This window comes from Perognathus longimembris, chromosome 1, assembly GCF_023159225.1.
Source record: "Perognathus longimembris pacificus isolate PPM17 chromosome 1, ASM2315922v1, whole genome shotgun sequence".
Classification (NCBI taxonomy): Eukaryota; Metazoa; Chordata; class Mammalia; order Rodentia; family Heteromyidae; genus Perognathus; species Perognathus longimembris.
In genome coordinates, this window is record NC_063161.1 from 124,939,176 (window position 1) to 124,961,064 (window position 21,889).

The window sequence follows — 21,889 nt, forward strand, 5'->3', positions numbered from 1 at the left end:
CTGTGAGCTGATTATTTAAATAGCAGCATATAATCAATATGTGATATTTTTTCCCATTAGGCATTTCTAAAATTATTCCTATTTTATGAGCCAGTCAACTTCAGGAAGCTCTCAAAGTCTTCCAATATGAACAATAAATAAGATAAAAAGTTGATTTTTCTTAAGCAAAATAAAAATAACTGTTAATTCATTCAGTTCATTCTATCTCACACATATCCACTCCAATCAAATGTCCTTTAACCTAGTCTGTACACTAAATAGAAGGAATACATTACTTCATGAAAGTAATAACTAACCTAACAATACTCTGAATTTCTTGTATTCTTGGATATTAAATCACACAAATGCCATGTACTGTGTTTTATAATTAGTAGACACTATTGTTCATTCTGTACTATTTATTATTTAACTTTCAGTTTAAGTTGTAGTAGAAAAATTATTTTACTATAATCACTTTTTCATCTTGAAGCAATAATGATTAGAATGATTGGAATTATGCCCATGTAAAAGAAGTGTTTCAGACTAAAAGAAGTGTTTCAAAGCTTCAGAGAGAGGAGGGCGGGGATGTAGCTCAGTTCAAAGCACTTGCCTAGCAAGTGCAATGTCCTGGGTTCAATCCCCAGAACCAAAAAAGAAAAGACAAAAAAATACAGTTAAAAAAAAAAAAAGCCCAACCAAAAAAAAAAAGAGAAAAATTCAGAGAGGAAAGAAGAGACCAGAGTTAAAGACCTATTCAGGAACAAAAAGGTATAACACCAATAATTCACTAATGTCTATTTAGTCTAAGTCCATTCACCTATGTCCATTAAAAAAGTCTCTAAAATTAACATACAAGTCAACTAATAAAACACAATCATCGTAAGTTGTATATAAGCATAATCTTTCTATACATAATGGGCATAAAGCATGGCTTATAAATAAAATACACTATATTTGTTATCAAATACAAAACAGGTCCAGATTTATATTTTAGAAAAAATTAATTTATTTAATCTAAGAGACCCTACCTAATTCTATTTTGGTATCAAACATTGCAATTGTTAATGGGAAAAGCATCTATCTTTATGGCAAGATGCTGTTTACAGAAACTATACAAAATTAATTTTAACATCAACTTATGAAAGGTTCCTGAAATTAACTTTGCTTTGGGAAAAGTATCAAGTCTTCAGATCCAGAATTATAGTCTTTTATTATTTTAATTCATGGAATTATAGCACATCAGATCTTTAAGCAATAGTATAAAATGAAACCCTTTATAATAAAAATTCAGAATTTCGTGATAGTTTGTTGGAATGTGAACGAAAATGTTCCTTTTATAATTAAAAATAAATAGTAACAAGGAAACCAAGGGCCTAATAGGATTAAACACCTGTCTGAATGGTTTGTCTGCTGGAATTAAGCATGCATACATAGTTTTGTACTATTGGAAATTGCCATACATTTATGTCTCTTTTTCTTTACAAAAAAAAAAATCTTTTCACAACCATTTCAGAGCTCTAAGACTTATAATGCAAACTATTACTGAATTTGGAGGAGCAAGTCTGAATTCACAGAAGGCATCTTCAAAACAACATGTATTTTTAAAGTACATTTACACAAAACTAAATTTATTTTATTGTTAGGAAATCTAGAAGCCATAATTTTAACCTTCAGTTGCAAAATATAGGTAGCCTTAAGATAAACATGCTTGCTCAATTTTTCTTAAAGCATTTCAGTGTATTGGCTGAAATAGTTTGTTGTTGGTTTTTTTTTTCTTTAAAAAAGGGAAAAAATACTAGGACTCTTTGCTAATGGCTTTTAAGAGATTCGTTTACAGACATAACTAAATAATCATCTAAAGAAGTCTCACGCTATCCAATTATATTTGCCATGAATTTAGACATACATATAAAATAGAAAATTTTTCAAAAACAAAAGTATTTCAAATCTAAGATGAATTTATCTATTAAGAGTTACATGAGAAACACCACAAAAGACCTAAAAGAAATTTCAGATACAAAATTATATCACATGGCTTCATTCAAGCACACCTACAATTCAAAGTGAAGTGAAATTAGGCTGGCTTTTTTACATCACCAGCTTTCATCAGGGCCTTAATTGCTCTTGCCCTCATCTCAAGTTCCAGCAGCTCCAATTGCTGAGCAGAAGGCTGAACATCTTCTGGTGGAGGAACAGTCAGGGTGGCTGCCTTTGGTTCCTTTGTGCTAGACTCTGCCAGTCCCAGAATCTCATTCACACTTTTTTCAATATCTTTCTCCAGGTCATCTATCTGACCTGCTTCACTTTGGACTGTATTTTCTGAGGCCTCAGGAGCAGCAGTTTCTTCATTGCATGGGCCTTCTATGTCGCTGTCATAAGCATCTGCATTTATACTGAGTACATCACTATCTTCCCCTTTACCTGTAACAAACAAACAAACAAAAAAGGGGGAGGAAAGAACCATGTAACCTGAAAGCCCTAGGTTATTTGTGACTACATGGCTGCTTTGACCCACCTCCTAGCACGAAGTCCATAGTACCAATTTTACCTACTCCCCCAAAGCTTCAATTTCAAGACTGAATCTCACAGAAATCCTAATGTATGTGATGTGACATTACAATGTGGAACGCAGAAGCAATAGAAAACGAATCCCATCATCTAGAGTTCCCATTCTCTATTTTTCTGATTAAAATATCATAATGTTTTTACCACAGTAAAGCTTCAGTGGTGTCTTTAGGAACCCTTGGGATAGAGTATTGCTTAAGAAGTAAATTTATTTTCATTCCAGAAGATATTTAAAATATCTTATTAGGAACTAAGAAGAAAATAGCAGCAACAACCTGGACAGTGCACTATCACCCCCAACTTTTCATGTTATTTCAAGCATTTGGTTCTGAATCCATGAATTAAAGAGAATGCCTAAAGTCATTTTCAAAAACAAAGTCAGTTTTATGAAGGAGATTTTAATTAATAGAGTTATAATACACCATCATTTTAAAAAATGCATTTGTAACAAAAGTTCTGTAACTGATGCTAAGAAACAGAATACAAATGTAGAACATGACTTAATCATCTTCACTCTGGTATGGATATTACCCAACTTTAGACAAAATTACAACTTAAGAGTACTCACTATTTACTATTATTTATACTGTAGTCCCTAATATAATCTTCCTTCCCTCCCTCCCTCTCCCTCTCCCCCCTCCTCTCTCTCTCTCTCTCTCTCTCTCTCTCTCTCTCTCTCTCTCTGTCTCTCCCCCCTCTCTTTTTCTCCACCTCTCTTTCCCCCCAGTCCTGAGGCTTGAACTCAGGGTCTGAGCTTCTTTTGCTCAAGGCTATGATTCTACCAATTGAGCCCCAGCACCACTTCCAGCTTTTTCTGTTTATGTGATACCGAGGAATCAAACCCAGGGCTTCATGCATGCTAGGCAAGCATTCTACCACTAAGCCATATTCTCAGCCCCCTAATATAATTGTTTAAGGAATAATTTGCATGTGTGTATGTGCCAGAGCCTGGACAAGATCCTTTAGCTTTTTCACTCAAGGCTGGCACTCTACCACTTGAGCCACAGCTCTACTTCTAGGTTCTTTTTTGGTGTAATTAATTGGAATTAAGAGTCAGCCCAGACTAGCTTTCAACCTCAATCCTCAGATATAATCTTCTTGAATAGTTGGGATTACAGGTGTGAGCCACAGGTACCTGGCTAGGAAGGATTCTTAATGATGGCTTTAACAGCTTTCTTAAGAGTAGAGAAAACTCATTTATAATACAAGATTGTCAGATGGAAAATTGGGATAACAGAATGTTTTGTTTTTTCCTGGGGTAGGAAAAAGTCAGTTTCCAAAAACTATTTTTGGTGGCTCAGAAGCACCAAGCAATATACTCTGATTTAATTTGGATCATTTTTAAAAACCTCTTCATACAGTTTGTTGATGAGCTACAGCTAAAAAAAAACTTTCTGCTCCAAGCTTACAAAATATTATTTTATAAAGCTATCAACATGAGAAGAAGGATCAAAAGATTTACAAACAGTCTCAAAATTTCAAAGAAGAAATACCTGGACAAGACATTTTAATTTGCAATTTATGAGTGTGTTTCAAACTTTTTAGTGGCAAAAGTCTAGACCTTGCTTTATTCATCTTTATATAAAAAAAGTAGTACATCTATCACTAAAGAAATAGTGTTCTGTAAATTTGGTACTCTGTTTACTTTCAAAATTATCAAAAGATCCAAATGGTCTGAGGTCTCTGTAACGCAATACTAAAAAGGCATTCATAGATTCCATCCGTCCAATATTATATTACATATGCCAAAATGTTGTGAATTGTACACCTGAAATGATTTATCATAAGCAGTGTATAAAACTTGAGGACAAGTGACTCATAAAAGAACACAAAACGGGGCTGGGGATATGGCCTAGTAATTTTCATCATTCTGACTCAGTTTTTGAAGCATTATTTGCAAACATATGAATATATTTCCAAAGATAATTACTCACATCATTAGTAGTAGGGAGCTTAGTGCATTTAATACAATTATAACACTCAAAGTAAATAAGTTATTTTACCTCAAATGTCTCATTCAAATTCCTTAAAATTTCAGTGTGGTCATGTTCTATCCTTCTGAACCTACTTTCTATAAGTTTGTATGTGGCAGGTGTTTTTAGAAGGAAATGGTTGCCATTTTTAAGTTATATATGAATCCTATAAAAAAAAATCTTCAAATTTCCACACAGGCCTGACTCTGAGTAACAGTGACAATCCTCAAAAGGTAAATTATTGCCCGGGAACTAGTAGTTCTTACCTGTTATTCTAGCTACTCAGGAGGTTGAGATCTGGGGGATTGTGGTTCAAAGCCAGCCTGGACAGGAATGTCCTTAAGACTTTTACCTCCAATTAACCAGTAAAAAGCCACAAGTGGAGCTGTGGCTCAAGTCACAGAGCACTAGCATTGAGCACAAAAGCTCAGGGACAGCTCCCAGGTCCTGAGTTCCAGCCCCAGGGGCTGTCGCGCTCGCTCTCTCTCTCTCTCTCTCTCTCTCTCTCTCTCTCTCTCTCTCTCTCTCTCTCTCTCTCTCTCTCACACACACACACACACACACACACACACACACTCACACACACAAATTATCAATCCCTATTCGTTTCAATAAAATTTAATCAGTACTAAGGGATAAAAACAAGTAATGTGATTATCTACTTTAATAAAGCTTTACAACTCATTTTCAAAAAGTTCAAAAATTCAATAATTACAAGTAATCACACAACATAATTTGTTAAAAATCTTGTCAGTTTGTGAACTAAGTAAATGTTTTATCTTTACAAAGAAACTACTACTTAAGATGACTTAATCACTCAAGCTTTTATTTTATTCAAGCTTTCTTAAAGCCCTAAAGGAAAATAAAAGTTAAAAAATGTTGGATGTATACATGACATAAACTAAGGTACTGATATCTCACAAGAAAAATGAAATACCAATATATCGGGGTTAATATTTTAAATGCAATTTAAAACAATAAAGTTCAAACTATTAAGTATAAAAGGCATAATAATCATAAGCAATGTAGGAAAAGCAGCAAATAAAGTTACTGTCCTTTTAGGAAAGAAGTGCTATAGAGTAACTTGATACAATTCACAAAGAAACAAGAGAATAAGATACATTCTTTCTATTAATTTTGTACCTCCATTAAGGTAAATGACAACTAAAATATTACATACCATTTACAGCAAGCAACACAAATAAAAAAAAAGAAAGAAATGGATAGCCTATGGGGAAAGATTAAAGGGCTTCAAGACTTAAAGGAAAAGGTAGTAAGAAAGTGCCAAATTTTCCCAAGCATTCACCTCTTCCAGCTAATGTCCCAGCCAGCTATTTGCCAATGCTAGTCACTATTCTCTCACCATTTCTCTTTTATTTTCCTTCTATCTGCTGTCCTACCAAGTTGTTTCACAGCCAAAACTCTACAACCAACACTAAAGAGTTTAAATAATCCATCTAGAATCAGTATCTAGACAGCAATATGAATCAATTGCCTCTCCAATACATCACTGACACAGATGAATGAATACATGGAATAATTGACCAAAGAAATATTTTTATATTAGTCAATAAGCCAGTTATGAAAATAGGTTAAAATCATTAAGGCAAAATGTTTGGCATTTACACAGAACATTCTACATTCTTAAGGCAGAAAACTGTGTCATCCAAATCACTTTATGATTAAAAGTAATATACTTTTTGTTGTTATTATTATTGGTGTTATTTTTATTTTTTATTTTTTTGTTTTTTGTCTTTTTGTGAGACAAAAGGAAGCACAGAAATGGAAAATGGGAGTGTGAACAAATCAAATTGTGGTATTCAACATATACCATGTAAAAAATGAACTATGGAACTTACGGGCAAGGACGGGAGGGGGAACTGGGAAAAAGTGGAAGAAGTGTACTCATTACCTGACTTTTGTAACCATTATGTACACCTCCTTAATAATAACAATACAATTCTATTCTTCAAAGTAATATACTTTTGATACATTAAACAAAAGTATACAATGAAATGGGAAAAAACTTAATGCAATACCTATATTTTTACTATCACTGATAACAAATCTTAATGCCTGAAAACAGCATGGATTCTCTCAGTTACATAACGGGAAAATATGGTAAGTCATGGATTTTATTTTTCTTAAATGTTTTAAATAGGATACCCAATGAAAGCAAACAAACATAAACTAATCACATCTCAAATATATATAGTTTTAAAAGTTCAAAAGGACTTTCCAAATTAAACCTTAAACCTTTAAAGTGTTTATAAAGTATTTTAGTTGCTAATAGATCAACTTGACAAAAACAATTCTTATTTATAAAATGGAAGATTATCTAAGCCAGGAGACAGTGGCTCATGCCTATAATCCTAGCTACTGAGGAGGCTGAGATCTGAGGACTGTGGTTCAAAGCCAGCCCAGGAAGGAAAGACTGGGAAACACTAATCTCCAATTAACCAGAAGAAAACCAGACATAGAGCTGTGGCTCAACATGGTAGAGTGCTAGCCTGAGCACAAAAACTCAAGGAGAGTGCTCAAACCCTAAGTTCAAATCCCATAATGAAAGGAAGGGAGGGAGGGAGGAAGGGAGGGAGGGAAGGAGGGAGGGAAAGAGAAAGGGAGGGGGAGGGAGGAAGGGAATAAGGAGGGAGGGAGGGAGGAAATCTAATTCTATAAATAACATGCCTATGAAACCTCTTGATAGTGAATTATTGCATTAAGTCAACAGGGAGTAAATTGTTTTCTGAATTTCTACTAAAGATGGCACATACACATTACATAATCCCTTCCCTGCCAAGAACCCACTGAAGAAACAGAGGGTACATCATGAGGGTTCCACATTCATGACTTATCTTACCCTCATTCATCTCCCAAAGACTCACCACCAAATACTATTAACATGAATTTAAGGATTAAATTTCCAACACAAACTTTTGGGGAGATAGAATGTAGTAACTAACTTCATAGAACAAGGATATTTTCATCAGTGACAATGGACAATATACAATACTAAGAATAGGATCACAAAAGAATAAAAACGTTACACTCTGTGCTATCTTATGGAGGAATACAGCATTGCTTCTAAACATTCTTGCCCAAAACTTCAAATCTGAATTTGTCCAAAACAGGTCCAAGGGGCTGGGGATATGGCCTAGTGGCAAGAGTGCTTGACTCGTATACATGAAGCCCTGGGTTCAATTCCCCAGCACCAAAACAGGTCCAAGTAAGTGTGAGACTTGGTTTTAGTTAGGGTTTTATGTTCTGGCAACACTTTAAACTCAGGGTATCCTAACTGTGAAGCAGGTATCCTATCCCCAGAGCCATCTCCCCAGCCTTAAATCTACCACTTTAGAGTAAATATGAGACCACAGAATAGTAATAGTTACAACCAAGCAAAATACAAAGTGAACAAAAAACCCAGTCTCAAGAGACAAACTGCAAAGAGAGTTATAAACTACAGATGCTCCTCAACATACAATGCAGTTATTTACAGATGAATCTTATCAATAAATTGAAAAGGCATTTAATATGTTTAACATACCAACCCTAAAAGGCTTAGACTAGCCTGATTTAAATGTTCTCAGAACATGTATATTGGCTGGGAAGTATAAAACAGCACTATACTGGGAATCACTATGTCACTAGCCCTGGAAAAGGTCAAAATTCTGGATTCAAAGTATGGTTCCACCCAGGCACCTGTGGTTCACGCCTATAATCCTTAGCTACTCAGGAGGCTGAGATGTGAGGACTGTGGTTCAAAGCCAGTCCAAACAGAAAAGTCTGTGAGACTTTTATCTCCAATTAACCACCAAAAAGCCAGAAGTGGAGCTGTGGCTCAATTGGGAGAGCACTAGTTAGCCTTGAGCAAAAAAACTCAGGGATAGTGACCAGGCCCTGGGTCCAAGCCTTAGGACAAGCATGCATGTGTGACTTTCTATTCTATACATATTGCTTTTAACACACACACATACACATACATGCACGCATATGACTTTTGATTCTATACATACTGCTTTTAACGCTACCACAGTCAAACCACTGCAAGCCAGGAACCATCTGTACTGAAATATTTATCAATGAGTATGTCTGGGATTTACTTTAAAGTAATACAATGGTAACATGCTCCTGGCTCATACCTATAATCCAAGGTACACAGAGGCAGGAGGATCATAAGTCAACACCAGCCTTGGGAAAGATAACAAGATCCTATCTCGGAAACAAAAGGGCTGGGGCATAATTCAAATGATAACATGACTGTCTAGCTTAGACAAGGCCCTAGGTTTAATCCCTAGGACTGCATGTAAGGCACAGGAATGTTGAGTTCAAAGCCAAACTGGACTACACAGTGAGTTCTAGTCCAACCTGGGAACATGTTAAGAAACTGTCTCAAAAAAAAACAAGTGGGGGGGGGCACGTGTAACTTTTGCTACTGATGTAAATGAATTGATATCTAAGATGTGGATGTATTGGATTACAGGTGATAAAACTTGAAGTCACAATAGATAAGATTTCTATTTCAAGACATGCTGGAACTAAATGTGACAGAGCAACGCAGCTCTGGTTGTCAAACAAAGGTGACTCCTACAAGACAGTAGTACAGGAAACTTGACATCAATTCCCAGCAAAATTCTAGGCTTATTAGGTTTATAAGCACTGAATAGAAAAAAAGAAAGTAGTGCTAACTAGTTGAGACAGACCAGGTAGCATTTAATCTAGGGTGTAAGTGACATGTGGAAGACCCACATTATGATCTGGGGCAGGAACAAGCAGACAGAGGGAACAGAAGGAGCAAAGCCTCTGACACAGGAGAGAGCCTGGCATGTAAGAGAAAAGTCAAGGAGGGAGCGACACAGCACATCATGTTACCATTTACTGGCCCAAGGAAGGAGAAGGAAGGACATCAGATTTTGTTTTGCGATAAAATGCTATTAGAAGGCTTTGATCAGAACAGGGATGTAGTCATTGTTACATTTTAAAATAATCATTCAGACTGCTGTGGGGGGGAAAAAAAGACTTCAGGAGAGGTGGGACAGAAATGAGGGCATCAGATTTTTAAAACAAGGAATCAAAAGTGATTCCAAGGTTATTGGCCTGACAACTCAGTACAGTGTAATGCCTGTTTATTGAGGTAGAAAAGACTGTTGAAGAAGCAAAGCTGTGTTTTCTGTTGGTGACTTTGGGGCAGGGAGTGACAGAAAAGAAGAATTTAGTCTAGCTCATGTTAACTTTAAGAAGCTTTCCGAATATATATTAGGTAAAGTGCATACATATACAGTGATACAAAGAAGTCTAAATTGCAGAACTGAATTAGCAGCTGGTAGTCTTGGGACTATGTAAGATCACCTTATGGGAAATGAAAAAAAGAATGCCAAAAGAATACCAAGAAAACCTGTAACACTCATCCTTTGGAAGTCAGGAAAAAGATGGAAGTATGATACAAAGAAGACAGGAGCAAGCAAGGAGAGATATACTCCAAAGGAAGCCAAATACCAGTTGAAGATTTGAACTGTACAACCTCTGAAGTGCCCTATGAATATACATCATGGGAGAGAATGGATATATTGGGTACAAAAGAAAGAACCATGGAATTATAGGTATGTGCCATCATACTCCTAGCTTTTCAACCCCCTTTTCAAATGCAAACTTACTTGTTTATGTTTTATTCTAGACTCTACCTACTTTAGCTTTTCCGTAGTACTATAACAAGAACAAGAAAAATAAGTTGGATTTTTCCACCTACTTCTCATCTTAAAGACTTAAGATGCATTGTACTCATCACTAACATGTTGAATTGAAACTCCTTGTGAAACTATTTATAAGTAACAAAATTTGGTGCTGGAGGTGTGGCTCACTTGGCAAAGTGCTAGCCAATGAGCAAAAGCATAATGTACTGAGTTCAAGTACCCATTTCAGATCAAAAAAATAATAAAAATCTTATTAATTTCAGTGGCCTCTTATTTAAAACCTTTGCTAAATGATAGAAAAACCTATGTAATTTTAAATTACTTTAGAAGTAATTAGTAAGCAATTAGTCTTTTTTCTAGGTATATAAAATGTAAAAAGTACAAATATTCATTATGTACGAGGCATTTTAATTATTTATATGCATTGTGAAATTAGTAAATTAAGCTAATTAACAAACCTAACACCTTAATTATTTCTTGTGGAAAGAAAATATACTATCTCTGCCATTTTCAAGTATACAATTATTACATCACTCTCATAAAATCATGATGTTGTACAATCAGCCTTCAGAACTTACTTTCTCCCTGTACCTCCTAAGAATGTAATAATCATACTCTGGTCTGAATAGCTTAAAAGACGACAATTTTTTTTTTTCATTTCTGGAGGTAACCTAGGCCAGGGTCATGTATATGTAGCTAGGCTGGTGCTCTACCACCAAAGCACAGCTTCAGCTTCAGAGGGTTCTTTTTAAATCTGTCTAGCAATAAAGCAACTCATAAACTAGAAGCCCAAAATAAAAATGCAGAAAACTAGATCTTTTTTTTTTATGATCATGGGACTTGAACTCAGGGCCTGGGCTCTGTCCCAGAGCCTCTCTGTGCTCAACACTAGCACTCTACCACTTGAGCCTTAGAGCCACTTCCGGCTTTCTTTCCTTGCTATTTTCTCTTTCTTTCTTTTTTTTTTTTTTTTTTTTTGAGATAAGGGTCTCACGGAGTTTCCTGCCCAGGCTGGCTTCAAACTACAATCCTCAGATCTCAGCCTCCTGAATAGGATTACATTCATGAGCATCCAGCACCCCAGCTAACTAGATCATTATTAATGGAAAAATATATGCCTAACCAAAACAAAACTTCATGTGCATATTTTGTTTTGCATACCTCTAATGAGGAAGAATAATTTTCAAATGAAAAAACTAATGTACAGGATTCACTGTAAATGTAACAAATGTCGTGTTAACTTTGATCATTTTCCATACCATATAATTACATTATGACTGGTTATATTTAATGACTATATTCAAATGAAAATGTTTCAAAGAACCATCGAACAGCCTACAAACTAAATCAAACATCCTTTCTTTTCTCTAATAGAATTTTAAAATGTAGCGGTAATAGAAAAAAGTTTGAATATTTCACTTGGCTTCCACTGAACAATTTAAGACAATATTTATTAGCCAGATGCTGGTGGCTCATGTTTGCAATACTAGCTATTCAGGGGGCTGATATCTGAGGATTGAGGTTCGAAAACAGAAAAGGCCTGGATACTCTTTTATCTCCAATTAATTAATTACTAAAAAGCCAGAAGTGAAACTGTGACTCAAGTGGTAGAGTTCTAGCCTTGAGCACAAAAGCTCAGGGACAGTACCCAGGCCACTTCAATCCTCAAAACTGGCATAAAATAAATAAACAAAGAATATATTTATATATGCATGCACTCTTCCAAGTATAAACAATGTGCGCTGGTCTTTACAAAATCTTCCAGTTTGAAAGCAACTTAAAGATTAAGGCCAAACTTCAGAGTACAGTTTGAATCTGCTGTACAACAGTGCCACCAGGTGATAGTGTATGCAACCTTTGTTGGAACACCATCAGCAACAGGAATTTCACTGAGGCTTTCTGACAGCTCTGATAATCTGACATAAATGGAACCAAAAATATTGGTCCAATGATAGTTTTATCTTATGATTCCCATTTTTATTCTTGGGGATCATGCAGGACAAACCATTCTTCTACTTGACAACCCTTCAAATATTGTAAAATAATGACAAGAAACTTCAACTCAATTTCTCTCTCCAATCTAAATATCCAACTCAGCCATTTCTTATATAGTTTTATGGGGTTTTTTCATGACAACTTCCAAGAAGGGATATATTTATTATGTATTTTTATATCATAAATATTATAAACATTTATCATTCTCATTTGTCAGTCATGATGCTTAAGAAAAAGACACTGGTGTTTTACTAATTTCTGCAATTTTTTAAATTACATGAAATTTTTTTCCATTATTTAACAAGTATATTAAATATAAAACTATATGAGCAGCTTCTGGTGGTTCATACCTGCAATTCTAGCTTCTCAGGAGGCTGAGATCTGAAGATCACAGTTCAAAGCCAGTCCAGGCAGAAAAGTCAGTGAGATTCTTATATCCAATTAACTACCAAAAAGCCAAAAATGGCACTGTAATTTAAGTGGAAGAGCACTAGCCTTGAGCAAAAGAAGCTTAGGAACATTGGCCAGGCCCTGTGTTCAAACCCTGTGACCAGCAGAAAATTAAAAAAAAAGAAAAAGAAATTCAATGCTACTTTATATTCTGGTCTACTGAACAAAAGGTAACTTTAGTACTAAATTATAAATTGTCTTAAATGATCAAACTATTTAAATGAAAATGCACTCAGGGCCATTTTGTTTTTATGAAACTCATTGTGAGCAGAATAGCTAACTATGTGAGAAAAGTTAGAGATACAGTATTACATTTTGAGAGTTCTATATGCTACAAATAGATAATCATTTGCTCAGTTAGAAAAGAGGGAATGAGCCGAACACTGGTGGCTCATGCCTGTAATCCTAGCTATTCAGGAGACTGAGATCTGAAGATCATAGTTCAAAGCTAGCCCAGGCAGGAAAAGTCCATGAGACTTTTATCTCCAATTAACTACCTGAAAACCCAGTGATAGAGCTGCTGAGCAGAAGAGTTCAGAAACAGTGCTCAGGCTCTGAGTTCAAGCCCCACAATCGACCAAAAAAAAAAGGGGGGGGGGGGAATGATCTTTATTTAACTTGCTAAGATTTGCATTTCCTGACACCTCAGTATCTTGATAACTCCATGCAAGTTATTTACTATCTCATTCAGATTTCAACTATGCTAATATTTATCTGAATAAATAAACCTTCTAGGTAAGTCATGATTATCCCACTATGCAACTTTTACATATTAGTCACATTACTACTGACTTACTTCCTTGCTTAAAAAAAAAAGTTGAAACAATTTACAGGCTAAGCATAAGTGAGCATGAGCTGCCATCAACAGTGGTAGTTAAGCTTTGATCTCAGTTCTTGACCCTCTCTACTTGATGTCATAGGTGTTCCTGGGGTTTAAGGTATCTGGTGTGAGTTCCTCAGTATAGTTTATAGGCTTGAAAGCATAAAAGGCCTGAGGTCTTTTTCTTTGTACCTCCATGACTGGTTTCCAAATAATTAAAGATACCATAAGAAAATCACAGCAACTAAGCGGCTGATACTAGAAAGGTAGTTCTACAAAACTCCTGAGTACCTTAACTCAAGAAAAATATCTTCCCTTAGAATGCAGGTTTAGCTAACTTGTGCAATGCAGTCTCTACTTTTTCCATTGGAAAGGGAATGACTCGATTCATTCTAGTCTTTTATATCTTTATATGACTTAGTCCCTCCCCAGATGAACTAACAACATACTATCCATACTGTTTGATACAAACACATCTAGAAACTAATAAAAGAAAGAGTACACTTTAATTATATGAGAAGTATAGCAGTTATATGATTAAGTTATAGAGAAAGTGTTAGTATATAACATGCTGTTGAATATAATAAAGGCCAATCAAACCAAATCTGAGTTGTGAAGTTGCTCAGAAGTAATCATAGTACAAAGGTACTGGCTATGTATGAGGCTAACACAAAAGAACTTCTGGAAAGCATAAGAATTTCCAAGACCTTCAGAAATATTAATCTAGGGTTGTTTTTTCCCTTGTACATATAAATTATACCATTATTTTACCTTTTTAAGCATTAATAACAGACTACAGTTTAAAAAGACTATCTGCTTCTCTTTACCAAATCAGTTCCTATGGTTAGTTTTACAAAAACTATCCTAAGTCATCAAAGATTAGATGTGTGCATAGCGAAAATTCAGTCCTCTTACTTGCAACAGATAATTGATGCTTTGAATTAATTTTACAGGAAATGGGAAAAATGTGAAGTGATGTTTGAGTAGCTGTAAATTAACTTATTTTTACTCTGGGATTTTCCAAATAGAGACGAGAACCAGAAGCCATGTAAAAGATTATTTCTATTAATCGACAAGGCTAAGATAAATTTAAACTTACTACTTTATTTCTTCAAGAAAGAAATAAAATAAGGACAAAGTAAATGTCTGTGGGAAAAAAGTTATCCTGTAAAACAGGACTTGGGAAGAATATGCAAGTGTATTGGAGTTTCAAGGCCAACCTGAGCTACATAACATCCTGTCTCAAAATGCAAATAACCAAAAAAAAAAGTTGTCAGGTTTTTTTTCCATGTATAACTCTAAGCTACCCAGACTATGTAACAGAAATCACTCAATTAAAACTATTCAAGATTACAAAACCTTTCTGGTGAAGTCTACAATCAACCAGGCATTACTAAGGTTATTCCAGTAGCTAAGAATATCGTAAAATAAAGGATGCATTCTTTCCTCTTTTTACTTTGGCCCAAATAAATTACTCTGGCTCTTTATCTGTAACATGGGATGATATGAAACACTGGAAAATTATCATCGGCAAATGTTAAAAATAAATTATATATTTGAGCCATACCTTGTTTTAACTCCAAACATTCCAGTTGTTTGTTTTCTTTCAGGGATGAAGTAGAATCTATACAGGTGTCTTGTCTGAGGAATAAAAATAAATTAAGAAAATTTTAATTAAATATCTACTGCCCAAGTTCATAGAAATAAGGGAGATACTTGGGAAGACACAATAGATCCCTGTAAGCCCCAGGGTACAAGTTAGTACATTCCAAGACTCAGAAACATGAACTTAAGTGTCAGCAGCTATAAACTACTACCAATTTAAGGAATATATTTCTTTGTAAAATCAAGGGGCAAACCTGGAAGGAACATGGAGGCATTTCTTTTCTCCCTTCCAACACTCTGCAGGGTAGCTAATGGGAGAACTCATCACTCACAGCAGTATGCAATAAGTTTTCAAGTTCCACTGTTAAATTTCATGGGAATTTGGAATTCAAATTATATTATATTCATCTAATTTCATACCTCAAATGCTTCGATGCCTACAGTATATGAAAATACACATTCTACATGTAACATACTAAATAATCAAAGTAAATGGGTTAAATGTATAATCGTGAAAAAAGTGTCAATTCACCAAGTTCTGAAATAGAAAACTAAACTGATGATTTAAGTAAGATAGCATCATACCACTTAAGACAGCATTGTACAACTTTAATACTGATTCTACAAATAGCTTTTCAGCAAAAGAGTCAATGAACTAAGTGCAAATATTCAGGTGAAACGACTGATTACTTTCTCCAAAACAGGCACTTATAACCTTCTGCTGAGAACTTTTATACACACCCTAAGACTAACATATTTGTAGGAAATTTTCTTGCTCAGTATCTAGGTAGCAGTAACAAATCCTTCAAATAACCTAAAGGGGTCTGTAGGGGCGTGTGTGACTGATCATTTGTTTCAAAAGCTTATAATATTCTTTCCAATCAATATGCTGATTGTGTGTTTACTTTGTATTTTTTATTTTTTAATTTTTTTGTTTGTTTTTTGCCAGTCCTGGGCCTTGAACTCAGGGCCTGAGCACAGTCCCTGGCTTCTTTTTTGCTCAAGGCTAGCATTCTGCCACTTGAGTCACAGTGCCACTTCTGGCCATTTTCTATATACATGATGCTGAGGAATCGAACCCAGGGCTTCATGTATACAAGGCAAGCACTCTTGCCACTAGGCCATGTTCCCAGTCCTACTTTGTATTTTTTTTAAAAAGCTTGTATTAATACTGCACAAACTCAAACAGACTCAAAGCCATTTGACCGTGGAGCCAGGTATGGTGATATATGTCTGCAATCCTAACACTTTGGTGGCTGAGGCAAAATAATCTAAAGTTCCACGCCAGCCTGGGTTATGTAGTAAAATCTTTCTCAAAAAAGTTACATAACTTTGATATTAATGAATTATAACATCTGAGAGATTTATAATTGCTCTGTTTCTATTTTTCACACTTCTCCATTGTCTAAAATCACCTTTTCTAGCTTTTACTCTTTCACCCAAACCACTCACAAATCCCAATTTTCGTTGGCAACCCAGGAGCAGAATAACGAATAATACTAGGAATCATATTAAAATGTGCCACTTCTAGCATTCCTGACAAATGAGACTTTTTTCCTATTATGATCATTAACCTAAATATCAAGCTTTACAGGAAATGTTTGGTTTGCTTTTATACCTCCCTGAATAACAATCCATTCTTCATCTACAGTCACTCAGCTACATTTACAAAAAAAAAAAAAAAGTTTAAATATGTACCAATATATGATATGGTACCCCATAAAAATACAATAAAATTTTGTTTTTACTCAGTAGTTAAAAACTAATTTAATTGAAACAAATCTGCAAAACACTAAACTTAAACAACTAAAAAAACATTAAACTTACATCCTGAGTTCAAACTCCAGTATATTATAAATAGCAGGTGAACACGTGTAATACTGTAATGAAAATGAAATATCACCCATCATTGTGGCTCAGAATGTATATAATATGTATAATGAAGAATCACTACACAAACCATAATAGAAATGAGTAATATTCTAGTAAGAGAAGTTCAATGTTAATATTATAAAATAAAAAGGGCTGTGGAAATAATTCCATTAAAGGAGGTTAAACAACCATGACAATGAGATGTTGTAACTGACCTTACACAGCTGAACAGGAGGGGGAAATGTTATAAAGGGCAAACTGAACTAAGTTGAAATAATTAATGCTGAATTTCCTGAAGTTGATACTTATGGTTATGTAACAGAGTATCAATGTCCTTTGGAGAAACATTTAGGGGCAAAGGACATTTGACATTTAGGGGCAAAGAGTCATAATGTCTGTAACTTATACCTCAAATGTTTCATAGTATTCAGGCACATAGAAAGGCAAAAGGTACAAATGGGATATGATATTAATAGATAAATCTATATAAGGGCTATATGGATATTTCTTATATTCATGCAGGATTTCACTGTCTGAAATTATTTCCAAATAAAAATGTAAGTAATAAAATGTAACAAAAACTAATCAAATCCCATTAAACATACTTTAAATAAAATTAGACTCGTCTATAAAAATTATCTGTTATCATAAACTTTTTTGTTTATAATCAATTTACATTGCTTTACAGCTTCTCTAAAATTCTAGTTTGTGTGAAGTTACATTTGATCAAGCTGTTGAAGACGGCAAGCAGTTTCAAACAGTAGGTACAGTGTACCACCCTGTGGCAGAAAAGTGAAATGATGGAGGCTTTTTACATCCATATCCCCTGAAAGGCGAAACAAAGCAAAGCAAACTCCAGAAATAGTTTCCAACAGTTTAAAATTTAAAGATCCATGCTAGCTAATTTTTCTAAGATGTAGATATTACAATTCAAATTACTTTACAGGTTCAGAGTTATCTAATCCATTTTAAAGCCATTAAATAGCATGAAAAGGTGTTATAAAAAAGGAAATGCCTTAATGTATAACAAATCTACAACATACATGTATTTGTCTTTTTGGTTTCAGTTATGAAAATTTAAGTTTACGCTCTTATAAGACAGACTAGGTACAAAAAGTAGGAAAACAGTTTCAATTTATATTTAAATACATCTATCAACTACTTTGAGACCAAGTAAAAATTTTATAACAAAGAACTGGAGAGAAAAGAGAGGACAAAGGAAATAATTCATTGCCAAAGACAATTTGGGTTGATGGGACTGTCATGATCTCTGTATTTCCTTCCATTTAAAACAAAAGAAAAAGCTTGGTTTATTTTTCTAACTCCCTTTCCCATCTGCAATTCTCTATTTTTAAGCAACTTAATTTAAAAGCATGGTTTTAAATTATAGAACACTACCTGTACTCCTAAATTTATCAAACTAACACCAATTAAATTTATTTTCTTTTGCCCCAATATAGTTAATTATCCAATCTATCCATTCTCACAACTCCATGTTGTTGTTTTTTTAAATCAAAGTAATACACTGGGGAGATCTGTGGAACTTAATTAAGAACAACCACACATGTAAATTAATAAGGGTTTAAAATATATTTCTAAAGAAGATCAGAGGACCAGTTTCTTGTCCAAATGAAAAATATTAGGAAATTTTAATATAAAGGTTTGATTATTTGTTGGCTCTAAATTGAGGATCATTCCTAGCTTCAAGTCACATCTTTCTTCTGACACACCTTCAAAATCTAAGGAAAAAAAGGCTTACTATATGGAAAAAATTAAATAGAAAAACATTAAGGAACAGTCTTCACAGGGTGTTACCACTTGTGTCTACAATGTATACACATATGTATATAATGCATGTATAAGTATATATGTGTAACATATACATGTACATACCACATATGTACATGTATGTATAAACATTATACACATATACATATATACAATGATCTGTAAGTATATGAAATACCTCTAGGAGGATACACAAACATCAGGTTTACTCTGTTCTATAGAAAGGGAGAATGGGAAATGGTAAAAAGTAAAACTTATTCTTGGGCTGGGGATATAGCCTAGTGGCAAGAGTGCCTGCCTCGGATACACGAGGCCCTAGGTTCGATTCCCCAGCACCACATATACAGAAAACGGCCAGAAGCGGCGCTGTGGCTCAAGTGGCGGAGTGCTAGCCTTGAGCGGGAAGAAGCCAGGGACAGTGCTCAGGCCCGGAGTCCAAGGCCCAGGACTGGCCAAAAAAAAAAAAAAAACTTATTCTTACTGCATCTTACTGTTAGATATTTATAATTCAAGTAAGTAAAACAGTAAATAGTACACTAGATACATGAAGACACTATAGGAAAGCATAACATTTCCCAACGAAAGAACACAAGAAAACTTAATAATGGTTACCTTTGAAGCAGGGAATCTTGAGTCCATAAACTATCTTTCCCCCTATTACCCAGCCACACACCAGATGTGTAGACTGAATTTAGATGTTCTGTGAGTTTGCATGGTATACCTGATTCCTATGGCTGCTGCAACAAATTTGTAACACAAATTCTCTTCTAATTTTGTAGGGAATTCTTTTCTAATTTATTTCTAATTCTAATTCTTTTCTAATTTATTCTCTTCTAATTTTGTAGGGAAGAAATCCAAAATATGTATCACTAGCCAATGTCTTAGCAAGTCCTCATTCCCTCCCAATGCTCAAAGGAAGATGATTTCTGACTTTTACAGCATTTGTAACTACATTCTTCTTGTCCTCAAACTCATGGCCTCACTCCCTCATGTAACGCCAAAGCTAACTGGCTTCCCTATGCTTTTATCATATAGTATTTTCTATGTCAAATGTCCTTCACTCTTCACATATAAGATACTTATGACTGCATTTAGCCCAACCTAATAATCCTAGAAAATCTCATCTCAGTAAAACTCTTACATCACATTTTCAAAGTCTCCTTATAATGGATATATTAACATTTAATGACTGAGCAAACAGAATGTGAGTATCTTTGAGGGACTTTTACATATCTCAGACAGAGAAAATTACATTTATGTTTTTACTTTATATTTCTTTTGTTCTATCTTCTCTAATATACCTATCCTTACTATAAACAATATACAGAAAAACATTCCTGTTTTGAAGGGTGTAATAACTTGTAGACTATTTAAGAAACATGATTATTATATTTAACTAGTTCAGTTTAAGTAGATGAAACCCATTTGCTCTTTTTAATCACATCAACATCTTAATAGCCATATTTTCTGTTTTAAGCAAAGCCTTCACATTTTATATTTATAAAATACTAACTTAAATGGACATTTTTTGTAATTCTTAAAATTCTCTATAAATTTTACAAGACAGGGCTGGGGATATGGCCTAGTGGCAAGAGTGCCTGCCTCGGATACACGAGGCCCTAGGTTCGATTCCCCAGCACCACATATACAGAAAACGGCCAGAAGCGGCGCTGTGGCTCAAGTGGCAGAGTGCTAGCCTTGAGCGGGAAGAAGCCAGGGACAGTGCTCAGGCCCTGAGTCCAAGCCCAGGACTGGCAAAAAAAAAAAAAAAAAGAATATAAATTTTACAAGACATTTAAATCATATGGTGAAAATAAAGTGGTTTACTTTGCAAACATATTTCCTAAACTCAGACCTATTTAGAAAATATTTTGTTTGTGCCAGAATTGGGTCTCAAATTCCAGGCTTGGGCAATCTCCTTTAGCTTTTTCACTCATGGCTACTGCTCCTTTGAGCCACAGCTTCATTTTTGGCCTTTTTTTTTTTCCTGGTAGTTGACTGGAGATTCAAGTCTCACAAACTTTCCTACTCTTGACTAGTTTTGAACTATAATCCTCATATCACAGCTTCCTAACTAGCTAGGACTACATGCAGGAGCTATTGGAGTCTATGTAGAAGTTAATTCATTTAAAAAAAATGAATTCAAAACTAGAATTAGATAGCCAGTTGAGAATATACCAATACTCTGCTAAGAAAGTAGGAGTGGTTAGGAAAAGTTATGCCACAACATTCATAAATAACCTACTTTGTAATAAAACTTACTTTGAGAATTTGTACTTTTGAATCTGTCCTCTAAAACTACAAAATTATCTCAATGCTATTTATTATCTACAGGGAAATATAGCTTCATTTTCACTGACATCTCCCTCAATATCACTCAATAAAATCATACTCATTTAAAGATATTTAGCAAAAGCAATTCAAAAACATTGCTAAGATTTCCCTGAAGTGTTTGCACTTTTATTCTTTCAGTTTTGATTATCTCACTGCACTATTCAAGACTTAAATTTCATTACAAACACACTGCTTAGAGCTTAATCATCTAACATTATAGGTCAAATACCTGTTCATGTTGTTAGTGCCATTTAACTATACTAAAGCTTCTTCGCCAGCCTGTTTCTGGATAGAGAAAGCACTCTTAATTCTAGGTCTGCATATTATCTTATTATTAGAAGCATTGTTTTTCCCAAGTAATTGATCTTAATCCTTAACTTTCCCAATTATTGCTACATTCCTAATAGTTCTTAAATAATATAGAATTATAGATGCTAAAGTTTTTCATCTCAAGAGTGACAATATCACCTCTTACTTTTGATAAATACATATATATACAAACTACAGATACTGTATCAACACAGTTCTTAAATATAATTCCTATTCAATTGTTGGGAAGGGGGTGGTGGTACTTCATTCTGAACCCAGAGTCTCATACTTGCTGGCAGGTGCTATACCCCTGAGACACACCTCCAACCATTTTAGAGTTTTTTTTAGTACCTGTCCTGAGGCTTGAACTTAGGGCCTGGGTGCTGTCTCTGAACTTTTTTACTCAAGGCTGGCACTCTACTATCTAAGTTACAGCTCCAATTTCAGCTTTTTTGGTGAATAACTGGAGTCTCATAGACTTTCTTGCCCAGGCTTGGCTTCAAACCACAATC

General features: G+C 34.7%; 1 protein-coding gene across 1 annotated transcript in view; it reads right to left on the reverse strand.

The window, feature by feature from the left end:
• Positions 1–969: 969 nt before the first annotated feature.
• Positions 970–21,889, reverse strand: part of Caap1 (caspase activity and apoptosis inhibitor 1) — a 31,304-nt gene continuing 10,384 nt past the window's right edge. The window contains exons 5-6 of the mRNA XM_048359193.1: positions 15,037–15,110; positions 970–2,400 (exon numbers count right to left, since the gene is read on the reverse strand). Of these exons, the coding sequence (XP_048215150.1) occupies positions 2,054–2,400; positions 15,037–15,110 (421 nt within the window). The 3' untranslated portion in view covers positions 970–2,053. The remainder of the gene's footprint in view (positions 2,401–15,036; positions 15,111–21,889) is intronic.